Source organism: Rhineura floridana, chromosome 2 (genome assembly GCF_030035675.1).
Source record: "Rhineura floridana isolate rRhiFlo1 chromosome 2, rRhiFlo1.hap2, whole genome shotgun sequence".
NCBI classification, from domain to species: domain Eukaryota; kingdom Metazoa; phylum Chordata; class Lepidosauria; order Squamata; family Rhineuridae; genus Rhineura; species Rhineura floridana.
The window spans coordinates 173792981-173819434 of record NC_084481.1 but is presented as its reverse complement, the minus strand read 5'-3'; the positions used below and the strand labels follow the sequence as shown (position 1 = coordinate 173819434).

Sequence of the window (26454 nt, the reverse complement as noted above, 5' to 3'; positions counted from 1 at the left end):
TACTACTGCAGCATTGAACTACAAATGCAACTGTGACCATAGCTAGGTTGCAGAGCACATGCTTTGCATACCAGAAGGTCCCAGGTTCAATCCCTGTTATCTCCAGATAAAGAACCCCAGCTAGCAAACCTGTGAAATAACTTTGGCCTAATCTTTGAAAGCATAATAAAATATAACAATTTTTCTAAAAAAAATTAAAAATAGTAAATCCATCAGTAAAACTCAACAAAATACATCTTCAGCCAAAGACAGCAAAATCATCAACCCAGCAGCTTAGGCCACAAAAGTGCTACAAAATAAGAATGTTTTAATACCTCTTTGAAAAGAGCCAGGGATGTGGATTGTCCTTCAAGAGGAAATTCTGTAATTGAGGTGCCACCATCAAAATGCCCTTGACTTGGTACTAGCTAGCCTAGCCACAGAAGGTGGTTGCAACCGAAGAAAGACCTTCACCTTGAATTAGAAGGAGGGGCGTAAGGAGGGCAGATGTCCCTATATACTGTATCAAGGCCATATAAAGGCTTTAAAAGGTCAACTTCAGAACCTTGAATTTGACCTAAACACTATCTAGTAATAAGTTCTTTTGGAACTGGTATCATACATGCAGCTAGTTCCAGTAACAAACCACAATACTCTAAACCAGATGACATTTCTAACCAGTCTTCATGAAAGCTCCATGTACATAATAGTCAAGAACAAATGTAACCAGCACATAAGAATTTTTGTTAATGCAACATACTTGGAGGCCAATGCCTAAACAAACCAAAACACAACTAGATCCACAGCAGATCACAAGACACATACAAAGGAGAGTTAAGATGTATTTCTTTCGTTTTATAATGTCTGGGGCAATTGATTGGTTGTTTCTTTTTTTGAAAATGGAAATGGAGTGCCTTCAAGTCGATTCCAACTTATGGCGACCCTATGAATAGGGTTTTCATGGTAAGCGGTATTCAGAGGTGATTTTACCATTGTCTTCCTTTGAGGCTGAGAAGCAGTGACTGGCCCAAGGTCACCCAGTGAGCTTCATGGCTGTGTGGGGATTCGAACCCTGGTCTCCCAGGTCATAGTCCAAAACTCTACCCAGTATGCCACACTGGCTCTCTTTTGTTGTTGTGGAAGAAGATGAGCACAGGAAGGATTGAAGAGACAATGATGGAGAGCAAGCAACTGAGTGATGGAGTTTGCAGAGGAGGAGGGTGAACACAACCAGGACAACAGAAGATGAGGGAAAGTGGAAAAGGAGGTGAGTGTGCAAGGATCTCATTCTCAACCCAGTAGCAAAAAGAAGGGGGTAGGGGAAAGATATGTGGTTTTGTTCCAGCCTAAAGCCAGGAGGAGGAGGAGGAGGAGGAAAAGAGAAAAAATACATTCAAGGGTAAGGGAGGATAGTTTGTGCGTGTCAGTTTTTAATGATGTTGTCTGTGTCATGCATGGTAAGATGAAATGCAAATGAATATGGCACTCTGTGTGTGTGTGTGTGTGTGTATGTGTGTATGGAGAGAAAGAGAGAGAGAGAGAGAGAGAAAACATCAGAGGTTAGGATCAGGAATTTCCATGCTTAAGTTCTCTCCTAGAACCCACAAGCTCTGCCCAAATGCCATTACTCTGAATCTTAGTATGGCATCCAAGAAGAGAAACTCAGCAAAAGAAGCTCCTTACCTTACAGCATGATGATGATGAAAAATGCCTGAATGGGCTGAAACCTCTGTATTTTTCAAACACTAGGTATGTGTGGAAGGAGGATGGGGAGACACAGGGAGATAGGAGAAGAAGGTGGGAAAATCCCTTCCTACCTTCTAGAAGGCGGCAAAGTTCAAAAGGTTACAGATTCCTATGCAAAATGAATGGCCTGCTTAGAGAGCATGAATTCCTTCATTTAGGAAAAGCAGACTTTTCTTAACCCACCAGCAAAGCTCCCAGAGAGGAAGGGGAGCAAGCATTTATTGCTGTAGGGCTTTCTGAGCCAGTTATGCCAACCAAACAAGCGTCAATTGCAAGCAAGACTTTATTAGTTCCCATTTCAAAAAGTCAAGTTATGGAGAGTAAGAATTTGTTATTTGCAGAAGAGAAAGTGAATCCTGATGATAGCATCCCATCTACATCATCAAGCAGTGTGGTAGCAGCAGGAGATAAATGTGTAGACACTGAATTCAGTAATTCAAGCAACATCTCTGACAGAGAGAAAGAACAGTCAAACAGTGACAGTGACGGAGAAGCTGAAAGCAATATTCAAGCCTAGCCAGATTATTCTATAAATTTAGGTGGTTGTATAATCTTAGAAGGGGGTGTGGCTGCGAAGGGGTGTGGCTGTGACTATTACAAAGGGACCCTGCACTTCTGAATTTGCCATGGCACTACTGCTTCCCAAGACTGCAACAGGAGAGGCTATACCTGCAATGCATTTATTTTACTGAGGATATTAATAAGTTCATCCGCCACTCATGTCTTCTCAGCAACAAGTAATGAAAACATCTCAGCTGGGCACCAGCACCTTGATTTCTGTCTCAGTCAATACCTTGCTGTCTCCCTGTTTACAGAAAAAATTATTCAGCTGCTGGATCACATGCTGCACTGAGTAATTATCCTGTTACAGTGCCAAACATTCAAGGATACAGTACAGCAAATAATTACCACCCAGCTGGCAAACATTTAACAAGTAAACAGGCATGTCATTTACATGTTTCACACTCCTGTTGCCTATTACAAACAAAGGAGCGGTAATAAAGAAATACCTGCTCTGTGACATATAGTATAATCCTGTGAGCCACAGTCAGTTCAAGCATAAGCACGTTTTGGAGAATCAGGAACAAGGTACGGGCATACACCTTCCAAACTCAGACTGTATTGGTTACTTTTTGTTCACTACAAACTATAGTTTACCATTACGTGCAAACCAGCAAACTATGGTTTGCACTTGGTTCACTTCATGCAAACCAGCAAATCATGGGTTGTAGTTGGTTCTAACAGAATTGCAAAGCAGTATCAAACAGGAGTTTGTGATTCTAATTTGGAGATCACTGATTCATATGTATTAATAAATAATAATGATGATGTCATCATCATGATCATTATTTTAATTTATGAGGTCATCCACCTCCCGTAGATCACTAATAAAAATAATGAACCTGAGGAACTCTACCTAAATGTTTTCCTGTAAAAAAAACCCTTGACTACTTCTTTTGAACCAGTGCCTAACTGTAACCAAGCTAGACTACCCACAAAATAATGAAACTACAAATGCTGCTTCAGAAGCAGGCAGTTGGAACTGGAGAACAGCAGGATGAAAGGATACTTATCGTTTCATCCCTCATTTTAGAAAGGGATGTCATTGTTCCATGATTTTGTGTATAAAGTGTACTGCATTCCTTGTCTGTCTCACAATGTAGGTATTGATACCTATATTTTCTAGCTTTATCTAGAAAGTGTTCTATGCTGCTGTATCGATTACTTACCAAAACCCAAAGATTAGATTTATTGCATTTCCTTTGTCTAGAAGACAAATGTCTTCTCCAAAACACCTTATGACAAGAAGCAAGGCCAGAATAAGGTGGTTGAGGGCCCTGGTGCAGGTCCCCAAACTGAAGCCCTCTTCCTCCAGAAAAGAATGCATGAATTTTGTTTTTAAAATATATTGGATTAATGTTTGTTTATTTATTTTATGAGATGTATTTGTATGCTGCAACACATTCATACTCCTATCTGAATGGTGTACAATTCTGAAAAAAGCACCAATAAAACAGCAATAATAAACCAATGTCAGATTATCCACTAGAAAAGGCCAGAATAAAGAAGAAATGTTTTAAGTGGTGCCTAAAATTTAAAACTCTGGGTATGTGTCTAATGTCTGTACTCACCACACCAAAGCATTCAGTCTTGCATACAGCATGCTTGCCCTCATTTAATTTTTTATATGTGCAATTTTTGGAAACAATCTCTCAGCACTGCAACTGGTGATGGATAGGCACAAGTAAATTCTGAGGGCAACATCAACATTTGGAAAAATATTCTCCATTTTGTTATCTCTTATAATTTTTAAGGACTGTAGTGGCAAACAATGACTGTTTCACAAAGCTTTTAAACTAAATAAATTATTCAGGAAAATATTTATCAAGATCTTTCGGGTAACATTATTGTAAATTTGCAGCAGCACCAAGGATGTTTTCACTTGACAGCTTAATACAATTTCTGAGAAATCCAAATTTGTCCATGCAAAGCAGCAACGTAGCAAAGCAGCAAAGACAAAATAAATTGGTTTATACTTTTTGCTGAGTGTTACAGGACAGGACTTCCTCACACAACACACAAAGCAGGGTCTGAGACCAACAGCCCTTTCTTATTGTTAGCCTCCAGAACTTCAGCTTATTCAACAGGTCAACTGGCTCTGAACTTGGAGGTTCCATACAGCAATCTGGTCTAATATCCATTGATGGACACTTTTCTTTTCCAGGTTCAGAAATAGTCAACCCCTGATTATGCTTAGCGGGGACAGACAAATGAACAGAAAAAGGCTATTGGCCTCAAACCATGCTTATGGGCTTACTGATGCATCTGTAAACTTATGGGCTTACTGATGCAATCTGGTGCCATTGTGGGAAGCAGGATTAGGTGGACCTTTGGTTTCATCCAGTCTGGTTACTCATATATTCAGAGGGACCCCCCTGCCCCCACCAATTTTTAAAAAAAATATTGTTTATGGTTTGAGTTGGGTTTTTTTACTAACCTGTAGGCACACCTCCTTACTTCAAGAACACAAGGAAGCTCCACTGTTCTGAAGCAGCAATATTTTTATTTTGCATACTATACTACTGAGAGACAGGAAAAAAACAAGCATTTTTACCCCACTCTTTAGCCAAAAAAGGCATCCAGAGTGGCTTACAAAGAGCAGTAATAAAACAAATAAGCAATAATAAAGCCGTATTTTTTTTAAAAAAAATCAGCCATCTCTTTTCTAAGCATTTCTCCCTGTTGTCACTGTGTGCAGAAGTCAAACACAAATCTCAGCATGCAAAATCTAATTCTGTTCAGATTAAATTTAGCAAACCTCTTAACTTTGTTCACGTAGAACACTATAAACTGCTTCCTATCCCCAAACAAAACTTTCTCCTCATTTATTAGACTGTTTTTGCGGGGAGGGGGGAGATAACCAAAGCATTTAGGATAAATAAGGTTGTACTATATTAATTACAAATGTACATAGTGTTTTCTGACCTGACTGACTGCTGCTGCTGTAGTGATGGGCTCCGTTTCTGCAATAATCAGAGTTGCCATTGGAGTAATTATAATTTCTGATATTCTCTATCTTCGTGGAGAGAATTTTGATGTAGCAACTCTCCACACCTGGTTTCTGATTCATTTCTTTTTTCCCTGATTCTTTTTTTTAATTCACTTTGAAATTGTCAATAGCGTGAGTGATACTTTTACTCACCTATTTTTTATGTGAGCTCTTCAAATGTGTATTCCCTTTCACTGTTGTCAATGAAGTGTTGATTTTAACTGACAGACAGAAAGCAGCAGGGGGAATGAGATGCTGATTGTAAGCAGCAAGGGGGAAAACACTGACTTGATTATCTGCCTTAATCTGCTCTGCAACACACTTTAAAAGGAATGTAAACAAAATTCAGAATAAAGATTGATACCAGTGCAGACTTGTGAGTAAATAGCGATTATAATATCAATAATTCTCTGCAAAGCAATGTATATATATATATTGGAGGAGATTAGAAAACTGAAAAGATATCGGAGAAAAAGGAATCAGATTGTTAATGACCACCAGGGGACTACACTTAAAAACAAACCTAAAAAAGGAGAGAATTCCATCCATATGCTGCTGATCCCGGGCAAGTTACACAGATAAACTAGGAAACTGCCCTGGGCTCCTGCTGGGAGGAAGGGCAGGATATAAATAAATAAATAAATAAGAAACAAAAGCAAAAGGGAAGGGGGAAATAGCTGCTCTCTAGTACACAGGGATTTATGTATCCTGGTGCTGACTTGTCAATCACAGGTCTGACTTCACTCATTGACCAACAACTAGGGATGAGGTTCACCTCCCACTGATCCAGTCTGCCCTGCTCTATCCTGCTCACTGCCAGCATCATGGAGGAGGAGGAGGCAGGAGAGATCCAGGTGGATGGAAGGGCAGAGTGGCTGCTGCAACAAAAGCCTCCCAAACCAGGGCCAGACCACAGAGGATGAACAGGAAGAAGAGGCACCACACCATGGTGCAAGCAACAGGCTGTAGGCTGGAGTGGGCAAAAAAATCTGCTTAATTACAACCCCCCCCCCGCAGTCTGAATTAAGTCTATATTCACACATCCCAGTCTGCAGCCTCTTGCTTGCCCTATGCTATGGTGCCTCCTCTTCCTGTTCTTCTTTCTTCTCAGCAATCTGGCTCTGCTGGGGAGGCTTTTGCTGCGACAGCCCTCTATCATTCCACCTGGGGAGGGCCCCTTCTCTCCACCCTCCTCTTTCTCTGTGATACCAGGGGTGAGCGAGGTGGAGGGGATTAGTGGTGCTGGGATGAATCCCATCCCTACTAAAAACACTGAAAAGGTATGCTCCAACTGGAGCCTGTATGCTCCAATTGCACCATGGATAATCCAGCCTTGACAAGAACATTGCTCCCAACGATCAGTTGGGGATGGGTTTGCTCCACTCCAAGTAGGAAGCCTCTCCTGAGGGAAAGGGGTGAGAGACTCAGCATATGGCCTTGATCAGCCAACAGGCTTGAGGGAGTGGGTTACCCATAAAAGGTGCTTCTTCCCTGAGTGTTTCCATCTGTAGCTTCATCATGATAAGCATCCCGCCCTCCCAGCCTTTGATCACTGTGGGTTTTACAGTCACCATATAGGTTGAGTAGGAATTTTTTTATTGGCCTTTGGAGGTGCCTTTTATTTGCATATGGCACACCACTCATAATTAGATTGGCTTGTGATGACATAGGTTGTTATTTGGCTGTCTGGTATTTAGTGTGGGTGGATAAGTGGAGTAGTATATGGTCACCACCCAGAAGCATCTTGCCACTTTGGGTGATGGAGTTTATCTAAGGCAGTTTGGCCCTTAGCTGCAGGCAGGCAGATTTGCCTGTTTAGGATTTTACCTGCCCACCCCTTTGCTTTGAGATTAGCACAAGTTTTCCTTGTTATATATTAATAACCTTTCTACCTTTCTATTCTTTATATGGGCATGGGGCAAAGCCTCACTGAGTACAACACTATGCATCACTTCATGTTTATTTATTTATTTAGAAGTGAGTATGAAGGGAATAATTTTATGGGACTGCAAGGGGTGAGGAGGTTATTTCCCAGACATGATCTCTGTAAAAATCCCACACTGCAATTAGTGACAGGAATTGGCACCAGTGGGACCTTTATTCCTACCACTGATTGCAGTGCGGGGGTGAGAGAGTGATTTCTGTGGCGATGACAGTTCTGATAAAAATCCCCCTCCCCCCCCACACACTTACAATTCTGATGTGATTGGCAGTGACACATTTAGCCCTAAAGCATATAGGACTGCCTGCAAGCTAAATTAACAGAAATATCTGCGACCTGTGAGAGCAGGGTTCGAATCCCCACTTAGCCATGAAACTTACTGGGTGACCTTGGGCCAGTCACTGCCTCTCAGCCTCATGAAAACCCTATTCATAGGGTCGCCATAAGTCGGAATTGACTTGAAGACAGTATATTTACATTTTAGGCATTTATTGCAAAGTAGAAACGTAAATTTATAAGAAATGAGCAGAATCATTTCCCCCTCTTTTGGACTATATAAAATCTGCAATCAAAAAAACTAGTGGGATGAAATCTTCAAAATCCTTCATTTATCATGCGCAAAAATCACAACTTCTAAGCCTGTATGCAGAATGTTCATTCATCTCTCAGTGAAAAAGCAGTTTACTTTAATTAAAATGCACTGTAAATCATGGTAGGGCGATTCAAAATACAGTAGGGCCCCGCTTCCCGGCGCTCCACTTCCCGGCGTTCTGCTAATGCGGTGGCTTTCCTCCCCTCTTTTAAAGCCGCTTTTGCGGCATTTTGCAGCATTTTTGCGCAACGCGCCCCATTAAAGTCAATGGGGTTCCACTTTACGGCGATTTCCACTTTACGGCGGGGGTCCGGAACGGAACCCGCCATATAAGCGGGGCCCTACTGTACATCTTAAACCCATTTTTCTGTTATATATAGTTGTATCTTAATATTTCATTTCAGGCTTTTTTGTTTTAATAAGAGATCTCTCATTCACAACCTTACTTCTCTTTCTTGCACTGAAATAAAAATAGTGTTTATAGTGTCAAAGTCTGTTGCCATGGAAATTGAGATGCCATAGAGACTGCATGACTTTGCTGCAGGATGAAGTAACTTAAAAAAGGCAATAATGAGTCAGAGACTGGTAAACATACAAACGAATTTACGAGAAAAATGCTACATGAAGTGTGACATGAATTGTATCTCACTAAGATTATTTCCAACAGTATCAGCTAGTCAATGGTAATTGCTACCTTTCACATTTTAAATATTAGTTTTTTAACCAAAAAAGACATAGAGAAAAGAAACCCAACAAAAATGGCTGGTTTTAAATCAATATCAAATATGACAATATTACAATAGAAATGAACTCTACAATATCATCATAGTTCATTGTCAACTCAAAACCATTTGAACATAATTTAGAAATAAAATACTCAGTATTTGTATACTGCCAGTGCCAGGTAACATAAAGATAAAAGCTAAATATGGCACAAATATTTTAACATCCTTAGATTTCATCGTCATTTTGGAAGTCTATGAAGTTTCCATCTACACATTTATGGACTAAATTTTATCACTCAGGAAGCAACAAAAAGCGGTTTCAAATGTTATATTAATGTTTCCACCTGGGTATTAAACTTTCTGATGAGAGAACACTAAGTTAGCTTAGCCAACACCTGTGACAGATAGGATGATATGAAATTGTGGCATCTTGCTTGTGCAATGGACTTATTCCTGTACCAAAAGGACTTCCCCTTCCTCTCCTTATCCCTACAAACCCTCTGGAGCAGACTGGGGGCAAGGATGGAATGATCTGTCTGTTTCGGTTCTCCCAGTTTCTCATTTTTCCAATGTTAAATTCAGTTCTCTACATCTCTATAGCGATTTGTGAATTTTTTAAAAAGAAAATCATCATGAAAATTCTCCACCATTGTAGTGCAAATTTCTCCAAATAAACACATTTCTGTAGGCAGTTTTGAAAAAGGTTCACATTTTTGCAAGCCATTTCTCATCATTTCATGCCTTTTTGCATGTTATTTTCACTCATGTATTCATTTTTACACACACTTTCCCCTAGTATATGCATTTTTGTGAATGTTGTTTAGTTGGTGAACTGCATCCCAAAATTCAAATAAATGCAGATTTCGAAGGATGGCTGTGCTTGGGTTCTCATATTGTTTTGGAAAGTGCAAATTTTATAAATTCAGCTTGAAATGTGAACTGAATTGAAATTCTCACCCATCCCTGACTGGGGGAGCATTTGCTTTGTCCCAGCTGGGGAAAGACAGGAGTGGAGGAGTAACGAGATGAGCACCATTGGACAGAATGCTGTATCATATTTTGAGGGGCCACTCCCCCCCCATTGCGTGCTGCCCCCTTGTCAATACCACCAGGCCATGTGGCAACCAAATGCAGTAAAGATCAAAAAAACATAACAAGTTCTATGCCAATAACATCAAAATGCCCGCCTTTGGGAAGCATGGCCACTTCACTCAAAGGATCTATGAACAATATTCACTAATAGGCAAAAAAAAACCCTTGCAGTTTAAGAACATATCTATATCCAACAGATATTTCCGTCCAACTTTAAAAAGCAGGGAAATTGGGTGGCTATGGGGAATGCACCAGGGGAGCAGGAGACCTGACCTCCTCTCTAAGATATTGTACTGTCCTACAAATTTGTCAAAATGCAAACACAATTTGGGTTGGTCTTTCACAGTCCAATCCACTTCCTGTGTGAATTGGAATAATTTGATAACATGCTTCTGAGCATATGGTGAGTGGTGGCAACAACGGCAATCAAAGATGGAGAATTTCATTTTTTATATAATTGTTGGTGTTCTGCTTACTTTGCTTCTTTCCTGTGTTACTGTTTCTACAGAGAATGTAACCTAGAAAATTATATTTCTCTCATTACTCATCCTAAAAAAATGTGTCAAATTCATTTTTATTCATTTCTAAGCTTTTTATTGGTCAATGTCATATGATGGTGAAGACAGTCCTTTGTGTTTCAAACGGGGTTATATTCTATTTCTATTTTGAGTATATTAACAGTTGAATCTGAAATTGCAGTTTGATATAAAATCAGACTGATTATAATACGTTGCTACTTGAGCAATGAATCTAGCTGTTGGAAAAAACAAACTTGGCCTGCCCAAGATGCATGTGTTCAGCCTGCTATGCTTAAACTCCACTTAAGGAAGGGTGGGGATTGGCCAATTAAAACCATAGAGCACATCTAGAAATTTGCTAAAATAAATTTCACCTCCCGCTGCTTTATCTTGAGCAAACTGAGACACTCCTCATGTCCACTGGAGACTATTCTGCAGAATAGTCAGTGCCATTATCCTACAATTATTTTTGGAGTTTTTTTAGTGTAAATTATGCAAAATGTTGCTGTACTCCACATATTCACAGAAACAGAAGCAAAAGAAAATGATTTACTATAGGAAATTGCAAAGTAAATCAAACATATTTAAAGTGACTATCTGAACTATATCACTAGCTTAATATTTTTGCTTCCTTCCTGCTAAAACAAGATCAGCAAAGCACAGGTCTTGTTTTTGTTATTTGAGCTTATTGCAGGTGTTGCCACCACTCACCATATACTCAGAGGCACGTTACCAAATTCTTCCAAGCTACACAGGAAGTGGATTGGACTGTGAATGAATGAATGAAACTTTATTTTTACCCCGCCCTTTTTCCAAACTGGAACTCAGGGCAGCTTACAAATAAAACTACATGTAGTTAAAAACATAGAAAAGCATACAATTAAAATACAATTAAACTATGCATAACCTTAAAACCGTAAAAGGCACTTAAAAATCTAAAAACAATTTAAAATAATACAGATAATAATGTAAAACAATAAAACAAGCCTTATAAAGCCCAATTCTAAACACCTTCTATCCCAAAGGCCTGTCGGAATAAAAAAGTCTTTACTTGCTGACGGAAGAATGGCAAGGAGAGGGCCATTCGTGCCTCCCTAGGAAGGGAGTTCCAGAACCTAGGAGCAGCCACCGAAAAGGCCCTACCTCGCGTCCCCACCAATCGCACTTGTGAGGGTGTTGGGACTGAGAGAAGGGCCTCTCCTGAAGATCTCAGGGCCTGGGCAGGCTCGTATAGGGAGATACGGTCTGACAAATAGCCTGGACCTGGGCCGTGTAGGGTTTTAAAGGTCAAAACCAGCACTTTGAATTGTGACCGGAAACAAACTGGCAGCCAGTGGAACTGTTGTAACAAGGGAGTTGTATGTTAATACTCTGGCTGCAGCTCTTTGTACCAGTTTAAGTTTCCGAACAGTCTTCAAAGGCAGCCCCACGTAGAGCGCGTTACAGTAGTCTAAACGGGATGTAACTAAGGCATGCATCACCATGGTCAAATCAGGCGTTTCCAGGGACTGTGAAAGACCAACCCAAATTGTCTTTGCATTTTGACAAATTTGTAGGGTAGTACAATATCTCAGAGAGAAGGTCAGGTCTCCTGCTCCCCTGGTGCATTCACTATAGCTTCTCAATTTCCCTGCTTTTTAAAGTCTGATAAAAATATCTATTGGCTATAGGTACGTTATTAAACCACAATGTTTTTTTTGCCTATTAGTGAATTTCTCTGCTTTTTAATCCGGAAGGCAAAAAATGAGATCCTGTGCACATTTGCTGAGAATGGATTGATCATTGGCATGCTTATTGAGGTCAATGGGATTTACTCCACTGCAATCATGCTTAGGACAGGTGAAACTGAACACGGGGGAGGGGGAGGAGAAGGGACGGTAGGGGAGGAGGAAGGGGGGAGGGAAGGAGGAGGGCAGATTTGATCATTTTGCATGCCCATGCAATCATGCTTAGGATAGGTGAAACTGACCATGAGGGAGGGAGGGAAGGGGCTGGAGTGGGCAGAGGAGGAGGAAGAAGGAAGGGGGGAGGGGAGGAAGAAGGGAGGAGGAGGGGATAAAAAGGGGAAGGGAGGGGGAGGGAAAGGAGAGGGGGACGGAGAGAGGGAGACACGTCTGATCATTTGCATGTTTATTGAGGTAAGTGGGATTTACACCTGTGCAATCATGCTTAGGATGCGTTAAACTGACCATGGGGGAGGAGGAGAATGGGGGAGGGGAGAGGAGAGGGAAGGAGGAAGGGAGGGGAGAGGGGAAGGAGGGAGAGGGGAAGGAGGGAGAGGGGAAGGAGGGAGAGGGGAAGGAGGGAGAGGGGAAGGAGGGAGAGGGGAAGGAGGGGAGAAAGGATTGGAAGAGGAGGGAGGGGCAAAGGGGAGGGAAGGGGCAAGAGGGAGGAGAAGGGGAGGGAAGGTTTGATCATTTGCATGCTTTTTGAGTTCAGTGGGATTTACTCCTGTACAATCATGCTTAGCATAGGTGAAACTGACCTGGGGGAAGGGCAGGGAGGGATTTTTAATGAATTTCAACAAATTATGAGACCACTGACAAAAAAAAGTCCAACAGGGGACTGGATTTTTTTCTCTTGTTTTAGACTTTGAACTCTAGATTCTCTCTGAGTGTTTTGTGTATCGCCATGAAAATTTAGAGGGTTATTAAGCAATCGTTTCTGAGTTCAGAACTATAAGTTTTGAAAGGTTTTGTTTTGAAATGAGCTTATGGGAAGTAGCAGAATGGCATGGGGGTATTTTCAATTTAACACTGCAGAATGCAAAAAGCCATGCTGGCTATAGTATAGAGCCACTCTTGTTGCTGTGTAAAAAAGACATGAGGAACTTTGAGGTGGAGCTGCTTAGGAAAATAGCACAATCCAATTTACAACCTGAGAAATGGGGAGGGAGAGACAACAAAGGAGCTCTGTATGTGCCAGACAAAGCTCAATTGCCCTAGTTAACCAGACTCTCCAAGGAAAAGCAACTAAGGCCATCACACTGAGAAAACAAGTTGCACTGAACGGTTTCTCTCTTGCGCTAAAACAGCACCAACACCAACAACACAAAATTAAATTGCTTTTTGCTCGATTTGTTTTTGTGGTTCAGTGGCTCCTGACAGAGAAAAGGTCCCTCACCACTGTCCCAGAAAGTGCCTTTGTGGAGAATCCCAGGATGGGTCCTGGGGAAAAAACCTCCAACAAATGTTAGCTGGTTGATCCCACCTTGAATGGGAGGACTCTGCCTACACACCTGCTGCCACATATTGTGACCCTGCCCCATCTGCTTTTCAGCTTGCGTTTGTTTCTGGCCCCTCCAACCCTCTGTTGCTGCCTTGGGACTCAACCTTCTGCCTGACTCCACATTTTCCTCTGTGCCCTTGGATCCATGTCTTCTGTGCTGCCTCTGCAGGGTTTACAGTTGTACATAGGGAGAATCCCTCTGTTGTGTTAAACAATGTATTTATTACGTTAGCATTATGGTACTCTAGGGGCCTAGCTCTATGCTCCCTTACTTATAAAGTAACTTCCTGTCAGGTAGTATCACCCTTTTTACTGGTCAGTTCTAACTAGTCTCCTGCAGTTAGTTTTCCCCTCCAAAACCTGACTCAGTCTGTTTCAGCCATTGGCACAGCTGGCAGCCAGCCTAGTAGCGCCAGAGGACAACATTCTTTTTTTACCTGTCTCTCTCTCAGAAGCTAGCTCTGTGCCAGAACTCTCTCTCTCTGCCATCAAACTTCACTATCATCACCGTCCACTGTCCCCAGAGACAGTAAGCTTTCTTGGAAATTTTGTATACCATTTGTTTCTTTGGTTTAATAAAACAATTCCTGATTAAAGAGAGAGATTGAGTTGACTGTCTGACAAAGTGTTTTTCGAACCACGGGCTCAGAACATCTGCTTGATCCGGTGTCTAACCTCCGTCATATCTATGACAACAGCTGTTGCCCTTACGATTCTCATGCATCTACATCTGGAATTGGCCCCAGATGCAGCTCATCCTGGAGATAGGCCAAGGCCTGACGGGCTACTGTAAACTAACTCACAGCCAAAAAAAAGTAGCCTAAATTATGACTACATTATTTTCTATGGCCATAGCTGCTTGTGTTTTATGTTACTGGCCAAATAACAAGCCCAAGGTGAATGGTCAAATGGTAGATTAGGTAACTGTTAAACCGGAGTATTATTGGTCACTACCAGACAACCTGTCTATTGAGCATTTATCGTGATTTGTTTGTAGGAAGGTTAGATGGTGTTATGCCAAGCAAATGTTATCCCACACCTTCCAGTGCATTTCCCCACCACTTTCCTTATTGCAAAAAGTCCAATTTTGAGGGCGGGGAAGCAGGTTTGTTGTGCAAGAGCTCCAGGTCAACTTTAATTGCATGACCTGAATTTGCTAGTATGTGATTTAATCCTATCCAAAAATAGCAACAATCTGGAAGCACCAATTACGGCCAGGAAAAATATATTCTACATAAAGAGAAAACCGTGACATAAAACACAGTTTTAAACACAGTCAGTGAAAGGAGGCATATCCCACTTTCTCTTAGGAATAGGAATGAACTATTTGGCAACAATTTGCACCTACTTAAACTACAACCCAATGAACAACCATACAAGAAAACAATGCAGATGTTAGCAGCACAATGTGTAGATAGTTCTGGATAGCATCACTGATCCTAACAGGAATAAGAAAGAATTCTGTGTTTGGAGGATCATTTGGATCAGCTTCAAGAACAATTGTACAACAGTGAGAAGGAATCCCAAAGCCTCTTGTATGAACAGCATGAAAGTAAGGCTTATAGCCTGTATAGATGGCCACACCCTCTGCCTAACTCATCTGAACTTCCATCCTGTTTTCTCTGAGTCACTGCTAAATTCCCATCTCTTTCAGTCATGGGATGAGTAATGATACTACTTCAGAATTCAAGCTCTGAACAAATTAGAATGCATTTGGTACATTAATGATTTCTACTCAAAGGACCACAGGAACAGCCAGTAGCACTGTACACAAAATCCACAATGTTCCACCTTTCTCACACTATTCCACTTAATTAGCGGAATAGGTACACTTAAAGGAAATAATATTGACAAAATAAAATGCTTCAATTAAAAATAAGTTTTTGGTTTTTTTAAAGTCTACACTCCCACCCACCCTCTGAGCAACAAACATAGCATATAGGCAACACAGCTTTGAAGGTAACCAGACTGGTCTTTAGTAGTGATAAATTCTGTCACAGTGGTCTCTGAACAGTCTCTCACAGAAGACTATTGCTTCTGCAACCTTCACTCAAGGAGTGGTAGAAACCTGGCCCTGTTTTCCTCTCACCATAGCCCTTCTGCTACTGTGGTCATCACAAGAGGTAGAACCAGGTTGCTCATATTGTGATGAGAGAATGTGAAGAAGAAGACTGAAAGGGGATGTAGACCAGTTAAGCCCTATGTGCTGTTTCAGGCCTATGCCAAATCCTGTCCTGTCAAACTTGCCAATGCCATTGTGCTCTCAGGAGGAAAAATACACGAAGTGACCATCAAACATGATGGTATGTTGCCAGTGCTTTAATGTTTAACTTTTGTGAAGATGAAACTTCAGGAAACAGAATAGGAGTAAATTAAAAATTAATATTATTCCTTCTACATTTTAACTCCTCTCTCTCTCTGTCTCTCTCTCTTTCAAAGAATATTAAGAAATGATTATGGTGTCAACACTGAAGCACCATTTTAACTTAACATAGCTTTACCTGCAACATTTAAAGACCTTTGCAAAATATCATTCCCCCACAACTTGCTTTTAACATAATAGAAACACATGCTATTACAAAATAAGCTGCTAATAAAAAAATTGGCACAGAGATTGCCACAATACCACTTTATATGAGCAGACAGCAACTGTGCTTTTGTTCCTGTTTGACGGTTATTTTAACATGCCTTTGCATTATTGACCTGTTATCAATATTGAAGAAGCAGTAAAATATGTTTCACACGACATTTTTTCCTGCACTGATGTAATATCTTTGTAAGAAGAATAGGTATTACATCATATATAAAGTACAACACCAGGCTTCATTTTGCCACAGATGTACATGGGTTGGGAACCTCCTGTACTACTATAGATGGGTTTGTGACACTCTGGATTCACCAGGCTATGCACACCTGTTGAAAGAGCTGCCTGTAACAAAATTCCTACCTGGTAGCCTTTGAAAACTAATTACAGCACCAGAAAAATTACAACTGACCTTTTATTTTCAGCATAATACAACAATTGTGAAAGAGCCAGTGCTAGAAACTGGGTAACAATGCAACTTCAGGTTATTTATAAAAATTTCCCCAGTGTGTATTACCTGCGTCTGTATATTTTAATCCTACTTTCTCTTCTTCATTGTTTGCTTTGGGGGGCGGCCAGACTGTTTGGAGTCTTCCTGGAGTCTTGTCGTCCTGCTCTGAAAGGGCTACATCAGTCTGATAAAAGAAAACAAAAACATAATTTAAGAAATACATAAAATATAAAAATGTTATGATGTTGAAAAACGTTTGTTTATAAACTTTTTCTTCTTTGCCCCCACCTCATTTTTTGTTTTGCTTAACACTCAGCCTGAAGTAGAGCACCCAGGAGCATGAAAACTTGCTCACAATTTTGTGACATTGATACTTTGGGATTTTTTTCTAAAGCAATTTTTGTTTATTCATTCATATAGTATAATCATAATGACTCAATGCTCTGGAAGTATCCGATGTGCAATACAGCTCCATATGGGCAGGGTTTTTCCATTATCTTTATTGCTGGGGCAGCCATGTGCATCCCCACTGCACACTTGAAACTACCCACCAATAATAAAGAGTACACTCTTAACTCACAATGGCATTAGATTCAGTGGTTAACGTGATCGACTAAGGGTAGAAAGAATTTACTAATAGTAAAACAAAAACCTTGTGGTTTGAGAACATACCTATAGCCGACAGATATTTCTATCAAACTTTACAAAGCAGGGAAATTGAGCAGCTATAGAGATTGCATCAAGGGAGCAGGAGACCTGACCTCCTCTCTGAGTTATTATACTGCCCTACACTTTTGTAAACATGCAAACACAATTTGGGTTGGTCTTTCACAGTCCTATCCACTTCCTGTGTAGCTTGGAAGAATTTGGTAACATGTGCCTCTGAGCATATGGTGAGTGGTGGCAACACTTGCAATCAGCCCAAATAACAAAAACATGATGTGCTGTGCTGATCTTGTTTTAGCAGGGAGGAAGCAACAATATTAACACAGTTGATATAGTTCAGATAATCACTTTAAATATGTTTGATTTACTTTGCAATTTTAGTGAAGTTTCCTTCACTAAGGAGGAGACTCCGTGGGTGGGCACTGGGCAGAGGGAAAGCCCCTTTCCTTTCCAAATGGAAAACATTGTGAACAGTATCATTGTTTTTCAGGGTTCCCCCCACCTTTTTATTCTACAGCAGGCACATGTAGTCTCCTACCCAAATTTAAACCAAATCTGTCCCTGGCCCCATCCACACCAGACCTTTATTTCACTTTAGACAGTCATGGTTTCCCCCAAAGAATCCTGGGAAGTGTAGTTTGTGAAGGGTGCTGAGAGTTGCTAGGAGAGGCCTTATTCCCCTCACAGATCTACAATTCCCAGAAGAGGGACTAACTGTTAAACCATGCTGGCCACTGGAGCTCTGTCAGGGGAATAGGAGTCTGCTAGCAACTCTCAGCACCCTTCACAAACTACACTTTCCAGGATTCTTTGGGGGAAACCAGGCCTGTCTCAAGTGGAATCAATGTCTGGCCTGGGTGTGGCCCCTGATTAGCCCAGCCAAACAACTGTGAGTCTGGCTTTTAGAATACAGACAGTTGGTTCTTACTGAGCATGCCTGACGTAATAATAGACTTCAATATTATATTTCTTAAATTAATTAAATCAGCTAGGCATTTTTTAAACTGCAGAAGATAAAGGTCAGGATATGGGGAAAAGTCAGTAATAGGATTACAGGCACTCTGAACATAGCTGATATTAATTAATTTCAACAAATTAGGAGACCACTGACAGAAAAAAGTCCAACAGGGGTCTGGATTTTTTTTCTTTTGTTTTACCCTTTGAACTCTCAAGTCTTTCTGACTGCTTTGCATATTGCCATGAAAACATAGGGGAGTTGTTAAGCAAGCGTTTCTGAGTTCAGGACTACAAATTCATATGGTTTTGTTTTGAAATGAGCTTATGGGAAGCAGCAAAATGGCATGGGGGTATTTTCAATTTAACATTGAGGAATGCGAAAAATCCATACTGGCTATAGTATACAGCCACTCTTGTGGCTGTATAAACACACTCACTGTTCTGCTGTTTCCAATGAGTCTCTACTTCTCTCTTCTGAAAACTGGGGCTCAAGATGCTATTCAAACCCTACCCCTTTTCCCTGTAAAACCTGTAGAAGCCCCTTGAGTGCATTTTTTAAAAAGTTGCTTTTAAGAGATTTCACAGCTGCTTGGCAGATAAACCCATCCCGCCCGCCCCTCCCTCAGGGTGTGGCTAACCGAGACACTTTGATCTGGCAACTAGTGTGTTTACAGCCTAAGATTGGGAAGATCCAGATCCAAATCTCCATTTGGCCAAGGAGCTCACTAGGTGACCTTTGGCAAGCAACTACCTCTCAGCCTAACCTGCTTCACAGGATTGTTGTGAGGATAAAAATGCACACTGCCATTAACTTCTTGAAGGAAAGGCAGGATAGAAATGGAATAAGTAAAATAAATAAATAAACATCATTATTTTAACTGTTTTTAGTGTGGATAATAAATTGTTGACTTGAAACTTAGAAATGCAAATTCCAGATCAGCCACAACCTTAATAGCTGTAGGCAAATTACAGAACAATTTAAGCTCCCCCTACTTTAGCCCAGTGAGGCCAGTGATGCACCTACACCTCTGTTGTGCATGATTGCAGGCAGAAGAGAGAGCAGGGGGGTTGTTGCAGCAGCCTGGAGATGGTGCGATGGGGCCCGAAGCAGTCATGTGATAGCAGCAAGGATGGCTTGGAATCCAATGCATCCTGGGGAAGATCAGCCCTGCCCCTGCCCCACCTTTAGAAAGCTTGGCTTTGGGCTTTCTGTTGGCAGGGATCGTAACAGTAACACTTTCACCTGCCCAGGCATTCGGTGGGTGGAAGGGGGAGCTCTGTGTCAGGAAAGTAATTCTATAGGAAGTAGCCGGAAGGAGGCAGATGGAGGCCAGCAAGGCCTCACCCAACCCAGCATAAAGGGGTTTGGATTACTTTGTCAATCATCCCTCAATTTCAGTACATTTTTGAAATGTGAATAATTTCACAGTGTTGTTATGAGGTCCCAAATCATAGTATTTTGCATGTTAAAGAACTATGTAGATTATAAATAAATGTCTGCATGTCAACCATCTTCAAATGCTGTTTCACACAATACCATTCATAATGCACATAATTCACCAATACAGCTTAGTACTCTGATGCTGGGCACTGTCAAAACAGCAATCCCAGTCTCAGTATGGTGATAACTTGCTTGGGTTTTTTCTACATCAGCATTTACCATGGTTATTTTAGATCACATCCATCAAGTTATCAAATTAGTATTTGACCTAGCATTCAAGAGAATTAATCAACTTACTGGTTTTGTATCAGTTGCTTCATCACCTGATTTTGATTTAGACCTTTCAAATACTGCCTTCAATGATTCTTTTTCATGTCTCATTTTGCGTTTTATTGCTTCTAGCTCTGAAGTGTCGGCCGTTGTCTCTTTTTTGGGAGGGCGTGTAAACAAAGCTTTAAATGCATCCAGTGCAGATTCAGCAGGACTTGGTTTTGCCTCTTCAGAGGCGCAAGAGGATTCTGTTCTCATGGAAGACTTGCTTTCTTGGCCATCCTCACTGCTTCCAGATTCTCTTACTACCTCACCAGAATCTTTATCCTCATTTTTTGGCCCTAAGAATTGAGAGAGTTGTTCCAGAAAGGTAGGAGTAGGTTTAGGCTCTGCTGGTTTCCTTTTAGTTAATAAGTCAGGTGCAATATTAGACTTTTTAACCGGCTGTTTTAATTTAAGCATAGCCAAATCACTGTCCTTCTGCTTGATTTCAGTGACTGTTTCCTCCAGATCTGAAGACAATCCTTTCTTTCGTACACGTAATCCACTAAAGAAGGCAGGAAGCTGAAAGGTCTTCTCACTTGAAGATTTTTGGATTGATGCAACACTGGAACTGCTTGCAAGATGTCCTTGCTCTTCTACAGGCTCCTGAGCATCTTCTCCTTGGTTCTCATTGGTTACTGTTGTGTCTTTGATATCTGAGCAAATTTCTTGCAGTGTATCACCCATTTCTGATGAAGGAGATTTAGAATTTGGTAGAGTTTGTTCTGTTCTATCTCCACAGATAGTATCATCGATTTCTCTATATCCTTCTGTTTCCAGCGTTTCTTTATTTTGGTCATTATCCTCTACAGACACAGCACAATTTAAAACAAGTTTCGTTGTTTTATTTCCATCATCGTTTAGGTCTGTAGGTTCATTGTCTGATTCTGTGTCACTTGTTGTGTGAACCAAAGTACCCTGAATAAGAATGGCATCCTTGTCATCTTGTTCGCTGAATTCAGACAAAGGACAGTGAAGAGAATCTAAATTGGAAAGAGATGGCTCATTCTCCTCCTGCATTACCAAGTCAGCTGAACCATAAGCACCAGTGTCTGGGACACTGCCTTCGGAATCAACGAGTTTGCTAACATCAACCTCACAGTTACCTGAGGCACTAGCTATAACTTTCAGGTCAGTTAGCACACAATCATCCACTCCTGAGACAACTGGGTCAATGGCACCAGACTCCAGAGCAAACATGTTGCAAGTTCCAGATTCTAAAATTGCTTCAGCATTGCTTGTGCTTTCCGCCTGCATTATTTCTGAAAGTAGATTATCTATATCCGGATCATCATCTCCATTCATTTTGCTCCTCACTTCCTGGTTGTCAGTATGGCTATTGATATCACTGACATTTCGAAATCCTTTAAGAACAGCTTGCTCTTTTGAAGTTCTAGATTCCAATTTAGCTGTAAATCCAAAAAGTGCTTTCATAGAAAATTTAGTGAAGAGAGTTTGGCCTGGTTCAGACTCAGTTGCCCTCTCTACATGGGAGAGCTCGCTGCAGTCAGAAGTTTGATTTGCTTCCATGTTGGGCAAATCACAATAGTCCTTATATCCCTGGAACAGATACTATTTCATTTCTATATGATTGCTCCCTAGCAATGTCTTTTATTCAGTCTATTACTCAAACATCACAGAGGGAAGCAGATCACACAGTGCTCTTTCCAACAACGAAGTGGTCTGAAATGCAAAATTCCAGCCAAAGTTTACAACTTGAACACAGGCAAAACTGGAAGATTTTGCATCGTGTTGCATACCATCAAAATTTCTCAGCAGCGTCAAAACCTATTGTTTACACAAAGGTCCTTTTTTTTGTCAAGGCAAATCTAATCACAGTTGAAAATACAACTTTTTGCACTAAGTCTAACGCCCTGTCTGCCACACAAAGCCTTTTACTTACTAGAAAATGCAGTAACAAGACAGATTTTTTTTAAAAAAACTGAACAGCTGGTACTTGCAGTTTGTTACTTCCTTATGCCGGCCTGAGAGTCATAAAAATTTGTCAGCAGAAAACTCCTCAAAGTTTTTTGAAATGCTCCCCAGTATGATCAAAAGCTGTTTTTAGCAAAACCTTCAAAGGGAAGAAATATTACAAAACTGCAAAATCCTGAGAAGACAAATCTTTCAAAATCTTCACCAAAACCATGTCTTCTTTTAACTTCTGGAGAGTTCTGACTGCCGAAAAGCTGCAGTTAACTAAATGTGGTGCCCTTGAAGCTGAATAATAATAATAAAAATCACTCTTCCGCTTTGCTACAGGTTTCATCTGGAATGCAGATTTCAGCCAGTGAACAACCAACCAACAAGCCTGGTTTCGCGTTACTGTGTCTTACACTCTGCACAGCTATTTCTGTGGACCATAAACAGGTGGTTATCAGACAGTTTAACCACACCCATGGATTAGAAACTATATGGGAGGGCAAGGTAAACAGCCACAGCCCAGAACTCAGTCATTAACTGTGCAAAGAAGAGGAGAGGTGAAAACATGCATGTCTACTATCTTCCAAAATCCTTTTTCTTCATTCATTTTTCTTAATTTCTGGATTTCTTTGCTGCTTAGAACTCTTCACTTTATCTTATTTCTTCATTCCAGGAAAGCCAAAATGAAAGCACATATGAATAAATTCCAGAGGGGTAGCTGTGTTAGTCTGCTGCAGCAAAAACAACAGTGATGTAACTACAAAACTCCAAGTAGAGCTACTGTGTATAAAAGTCTTGGTATCAGTAAGACATCCCAGTGTGAATTCAAGTCAAGGAGTAACTACCTTTCAAGTAAGTTGCTTACTATCTTCCTCTCCACCCCCTCAATTTCTTTCTGATGCATAGCCTGATTAGATGATTTCCAGCATCTGAAACGGTAAAGCTGCAATCCTATAGCCACTTTCCTGGGAGTAAGCCTCACTGAACGCGATGGGACTTATTTATGAGTATATATGTATAGGAATGCACTGCAGGGGTTTTCATTCAAAGTATAATAATTTATTATTTATTTATTAAATTTATTAGTCGCCCATCTGGCTGGTTAGCCAGCCACATAAAAACATGTAGTTCACATTAGGGCCTAAAAATTCCAACAAGAACACTAAAATCTAACCCACCCCAAAGGCCTGCCTGAAGAGCCAGGTTTTCAGGGTCTGGCTGAAGCTCATCATGGAGGGGGCATGACGAATTACAGACCATTCAAAACCAAATTATAACAGCCACTTATAGTTCTGTTAATTACCAGCACTTATATCATCTAATAAATAAAATCCAAGATTTGATAAGACGAGATCCTAGGGAGGTAATGAGAAGGCCTACCCATAAGGTGAATCTTTGGTTTGATTCTGAATGTTATGAGGCAAGAACACAAGTCAAATCCCTACATCAAGCATTTAACTTGCATAGATCTCATGAACATCTAGAAAAATTTAGGGCAGCTAGGAAAATGTTTAAACAGTTAATCAAACGGAAGAAGATTATTGCCCTAAGACAAATGTGGCAAAATCTCCTCCAGGCTTCTAAACTAAAGGATTCGACTATGTTCTGGCACATAATAGCCCAACAGTGGCCTAAATCTAATTTCCAACTAGAATGTGCCATTGCCCCAGCCATTTGGGAAAACTATTATACTACTCTATATCAGGGAAATTATATTATGGATGATCCCCTAGCAGACCCTTCTATAGAATTCCCTGTATGGTCACCTGTTACCTCTGCTGAAGGCTTAGATCTTATAGCCACCCTTAAATCAAACAAGGCACCAGGGCCAGACAATATCCCTCCAGAGGTCTTTAAAGCAAATGCAAAGTGGTGGGCCCCCACCTTGGCTGCGCTATTTACCAATATCAACTCTTCCATGGTTATACCACAAGGATGGGGCACTGCTATAATAATTCCAATATATAAGAAAGGTTCTCGGTTGAACCCAGCTAACCCTAACCGATAAGTTTGCTTAATATAATAAGTAAGTTATACACCACTTACCTCTATAGGAAATTATTAGACTGGGTCAGCCAAACTGATTTGCTAGCACCTGAACAAGCTGGCTTCTGGGTAGGACGATCATCGTCTGACCATGTTCTGGTTCTTCAGCACCTTATCACCAAATATAGTAAAACCAACGGCCATGCTCTATATACGGCCTTTGTAGATCTAAGAGCGGCCTTTGATTCTATATCCAGATCAAGACTTTGGCTCAAAATGCAAAATTTGGGAATTGATAGGCGTCTTTTAACCTTGATACAGGGCTTATATCATAACACTTCCCTGCAGATTCATTGTAATAATCAAGGCCACTTAACAAAACGAATTTCTACTTTTAAGGGTGTCAAACAGGGGTGCATTCTTGCACCCCTATTATTCAACATCTATATAAATCCTTTAGTAGCCAAACTCACATCTATACCATCGCACCCTCCAATCATCTATCCCGAGATATATAAATCCTTTAGTAGCCAAACTCACATCTATACCATCGCACCCTCCAATCATCTATCCCGAGATCCTGCCTGTTATACGCAGATGATATACTGCTTCTTTCACAGACACCCATTGGCCTTAAAAGACTGTTGGCAGCTCTGACATCCTTCTGTTTTGAAGAAGAACTAACAGTTAATCGACAAAAAACCAAAGTTCTTGTCTTTACTAAAAAAAAGACAAAACACATTTGGAGGATCGATAAACTGCCGATTGAGCAAGTGAAAACTATCAGATACCTTGGTATTGTATTACAAGCATCAGGTTCCTATCAGATGCATATTTCCTCCTCCCTGCTAACTGCCAGACGTACAACAAAGGCCTTACTATCTTTCTTTTATACCAAAGGGGGCCAAATCATCTCTCCAGCCATAAAAGTATTCGTTGCTAAAATTCTCCCACAACGCTTATATGGGGCCCAAACTAGTACATATACTAACTTTTCCAAACTAGAAGCCATTCAAAACTCCTTTTTAAGATCAATATTAGGAGTTCCTACTTGTGTCCCAAATTACATATTGAGATTAGAATGTGGTCTTCAATCTACTGAGTCTTATGTATGGAAATTGAGAATATTATTATGGCTGAAATTGATTTTTAGTCCCATAGGTCTGGCTCCGCATGTACTTTCAGATAAATTTTGTTCTCCTTGGGAAAAAATGATCCACGATAAACTATTAAACCTAGGTTTTTCTCTGCCTTGTATTTTCCATCTGGGTTATGATTCTGCTCGTGTGATAATCAAACAACGACTTAGAGACATCGATTTCCAGCATCACTTACTCCTTGTAAGGAAACAAAGACATAATCCAAAGTTTTTCACCTTAATGTCATACCTCTCGACTCTGGAACTCCCCAACTATAGAAGGGCTTTTACCCTAATTAGATTAAACATACTCCCATCTGCTGCATTGTCTGGCAGATATAACAAAACCCCATATTCTGAGAGAATCTGCCCCTGTGCTGATGGAGAAATTGAATCGAATGAACATGTTCTTCTTCGTTGTATATTTTACCATGATATAAGATATGAATTAATTGCGCCTATTTTGTCGCCTTTTCCAGCTAAAACGGATTCTTTCTACCTAGATTATTCATTAGGTGATTATAAACTGGAGGTTACACTTGCTGTTGCCAAATTTAGTGCTGCTGCTATTAAACGTAGGAAAATAAAGGTGCAATAATTTAGTTTTAATGTTTTCTTTCTGTATACTGTTTTTACTTGAGTATATATTTTTCTGCTGTTAAATCAAAATGATCCCATTTATACTTGTTTATACTGTAATATTATTTTGCATTGAAGGGTCAATTTGACTGTAAATAAACTCAACTCAACTCATGGAGGAACTGTATGATGAAGAACCAGAAATTTTAGAATGCAAGGTGAAAGCTGCTCTTAAAATATTTGGAAGAAACAAATCACCAGGAATAGATGGCATACCAATGGAGTTGCTACAAGCTAATAAGACTGAATCTGTCCAAATTTTGACAAAAATTTGTCAAGAAATATGGAAAACTAAACAATGGCCCACAGACTGGAAGTGTTCAATATATATCCCAATTCCAACTAAAGGGGATCCCAGGGAATGCAGTAATTATCGAACTATTGCCTTAATATCCCATGCAAGTAAAGTAATGCTCAAGATACTACAACAAAGGCTCTTACCATATATGGAGCGAGAAATGCCAGACGTCCAAGCTGGATTTAGAAAGGGAAGAGGCACCAGAGATCATATCGCAAACATACGTTGGATAATGGAATGGAGCAAGGAATTTCAGAAGAAAATCACCCTGGGCTTTATAGATTACAGCAAAGCCTTAGACTGTGTAGATCATGAAAAACTATGCAATGCTTTAAAAGTAATGGGGGTGCCACAGCATCTGATTGTCCTGATGCTCAACCTATACTCTGGAGAAGAGTCTACTGTAAGGACAGAATATGGAGAAACCGATTGGTTCCCAATCGGAAAGGGTATGAGACAGGGATGCATTTTATCACCCTATCTGTCAAATCTATACACAGAACATATATGGAAAGCAGAACTGGACCAAGATGAAGGAGGTGTGAAAATTGGGGGGAGAAATATCAATAATTTAAGATATGCAGATGATACCATACTACTAGCAGAAACCAGTAATGATTTGAAATGAATGCTGATGAGAGTTCAAGAGAAAAGCGCAAAAGCAGGACTGCAGCTGAACGTCAAAAA

General features: G+C 40.5%; 1 protein-coding gene across 6 annotated transcripts in view; it reads right to left on the bottom strand.

The window, feature by feature from the left end:
* The window catches only part of LOC133377431 (formin-like), a 234409-nt gene extending 212272 nt beyond the window's left edge, over window positions 1-22137 (bottom strand). For 4 of the 6 annotated variants that reach the window (XR_009760707.1, XM_061611483.1, XM_061611487.1 and 1 more), the window contains exons 1-2: window positions 19769-22137; window positions 16474-16591 (exon numbers count right to left, since the gene is read on the bottom strand). Coding sequence is in view for 5 of the 6 variants with exons in the window: in XM_061611483.1 (XP_061467467.1) it covers window positions 16474-16591; window positions 19769-21313 (1663 nt within the window). In the remaining variant the exon portion in view is untranslated. The remainder of the gene's footprint in view (window positions 1-16473; window positions 16592-19768) is intronic. The other 2 variants (XM_061611485.1, XM_061611488.1) reach the window with 1 other exon arrangement.
* Between the last annotated feature and the right edge of the window lie 4317 nt (window positions 22138-26454).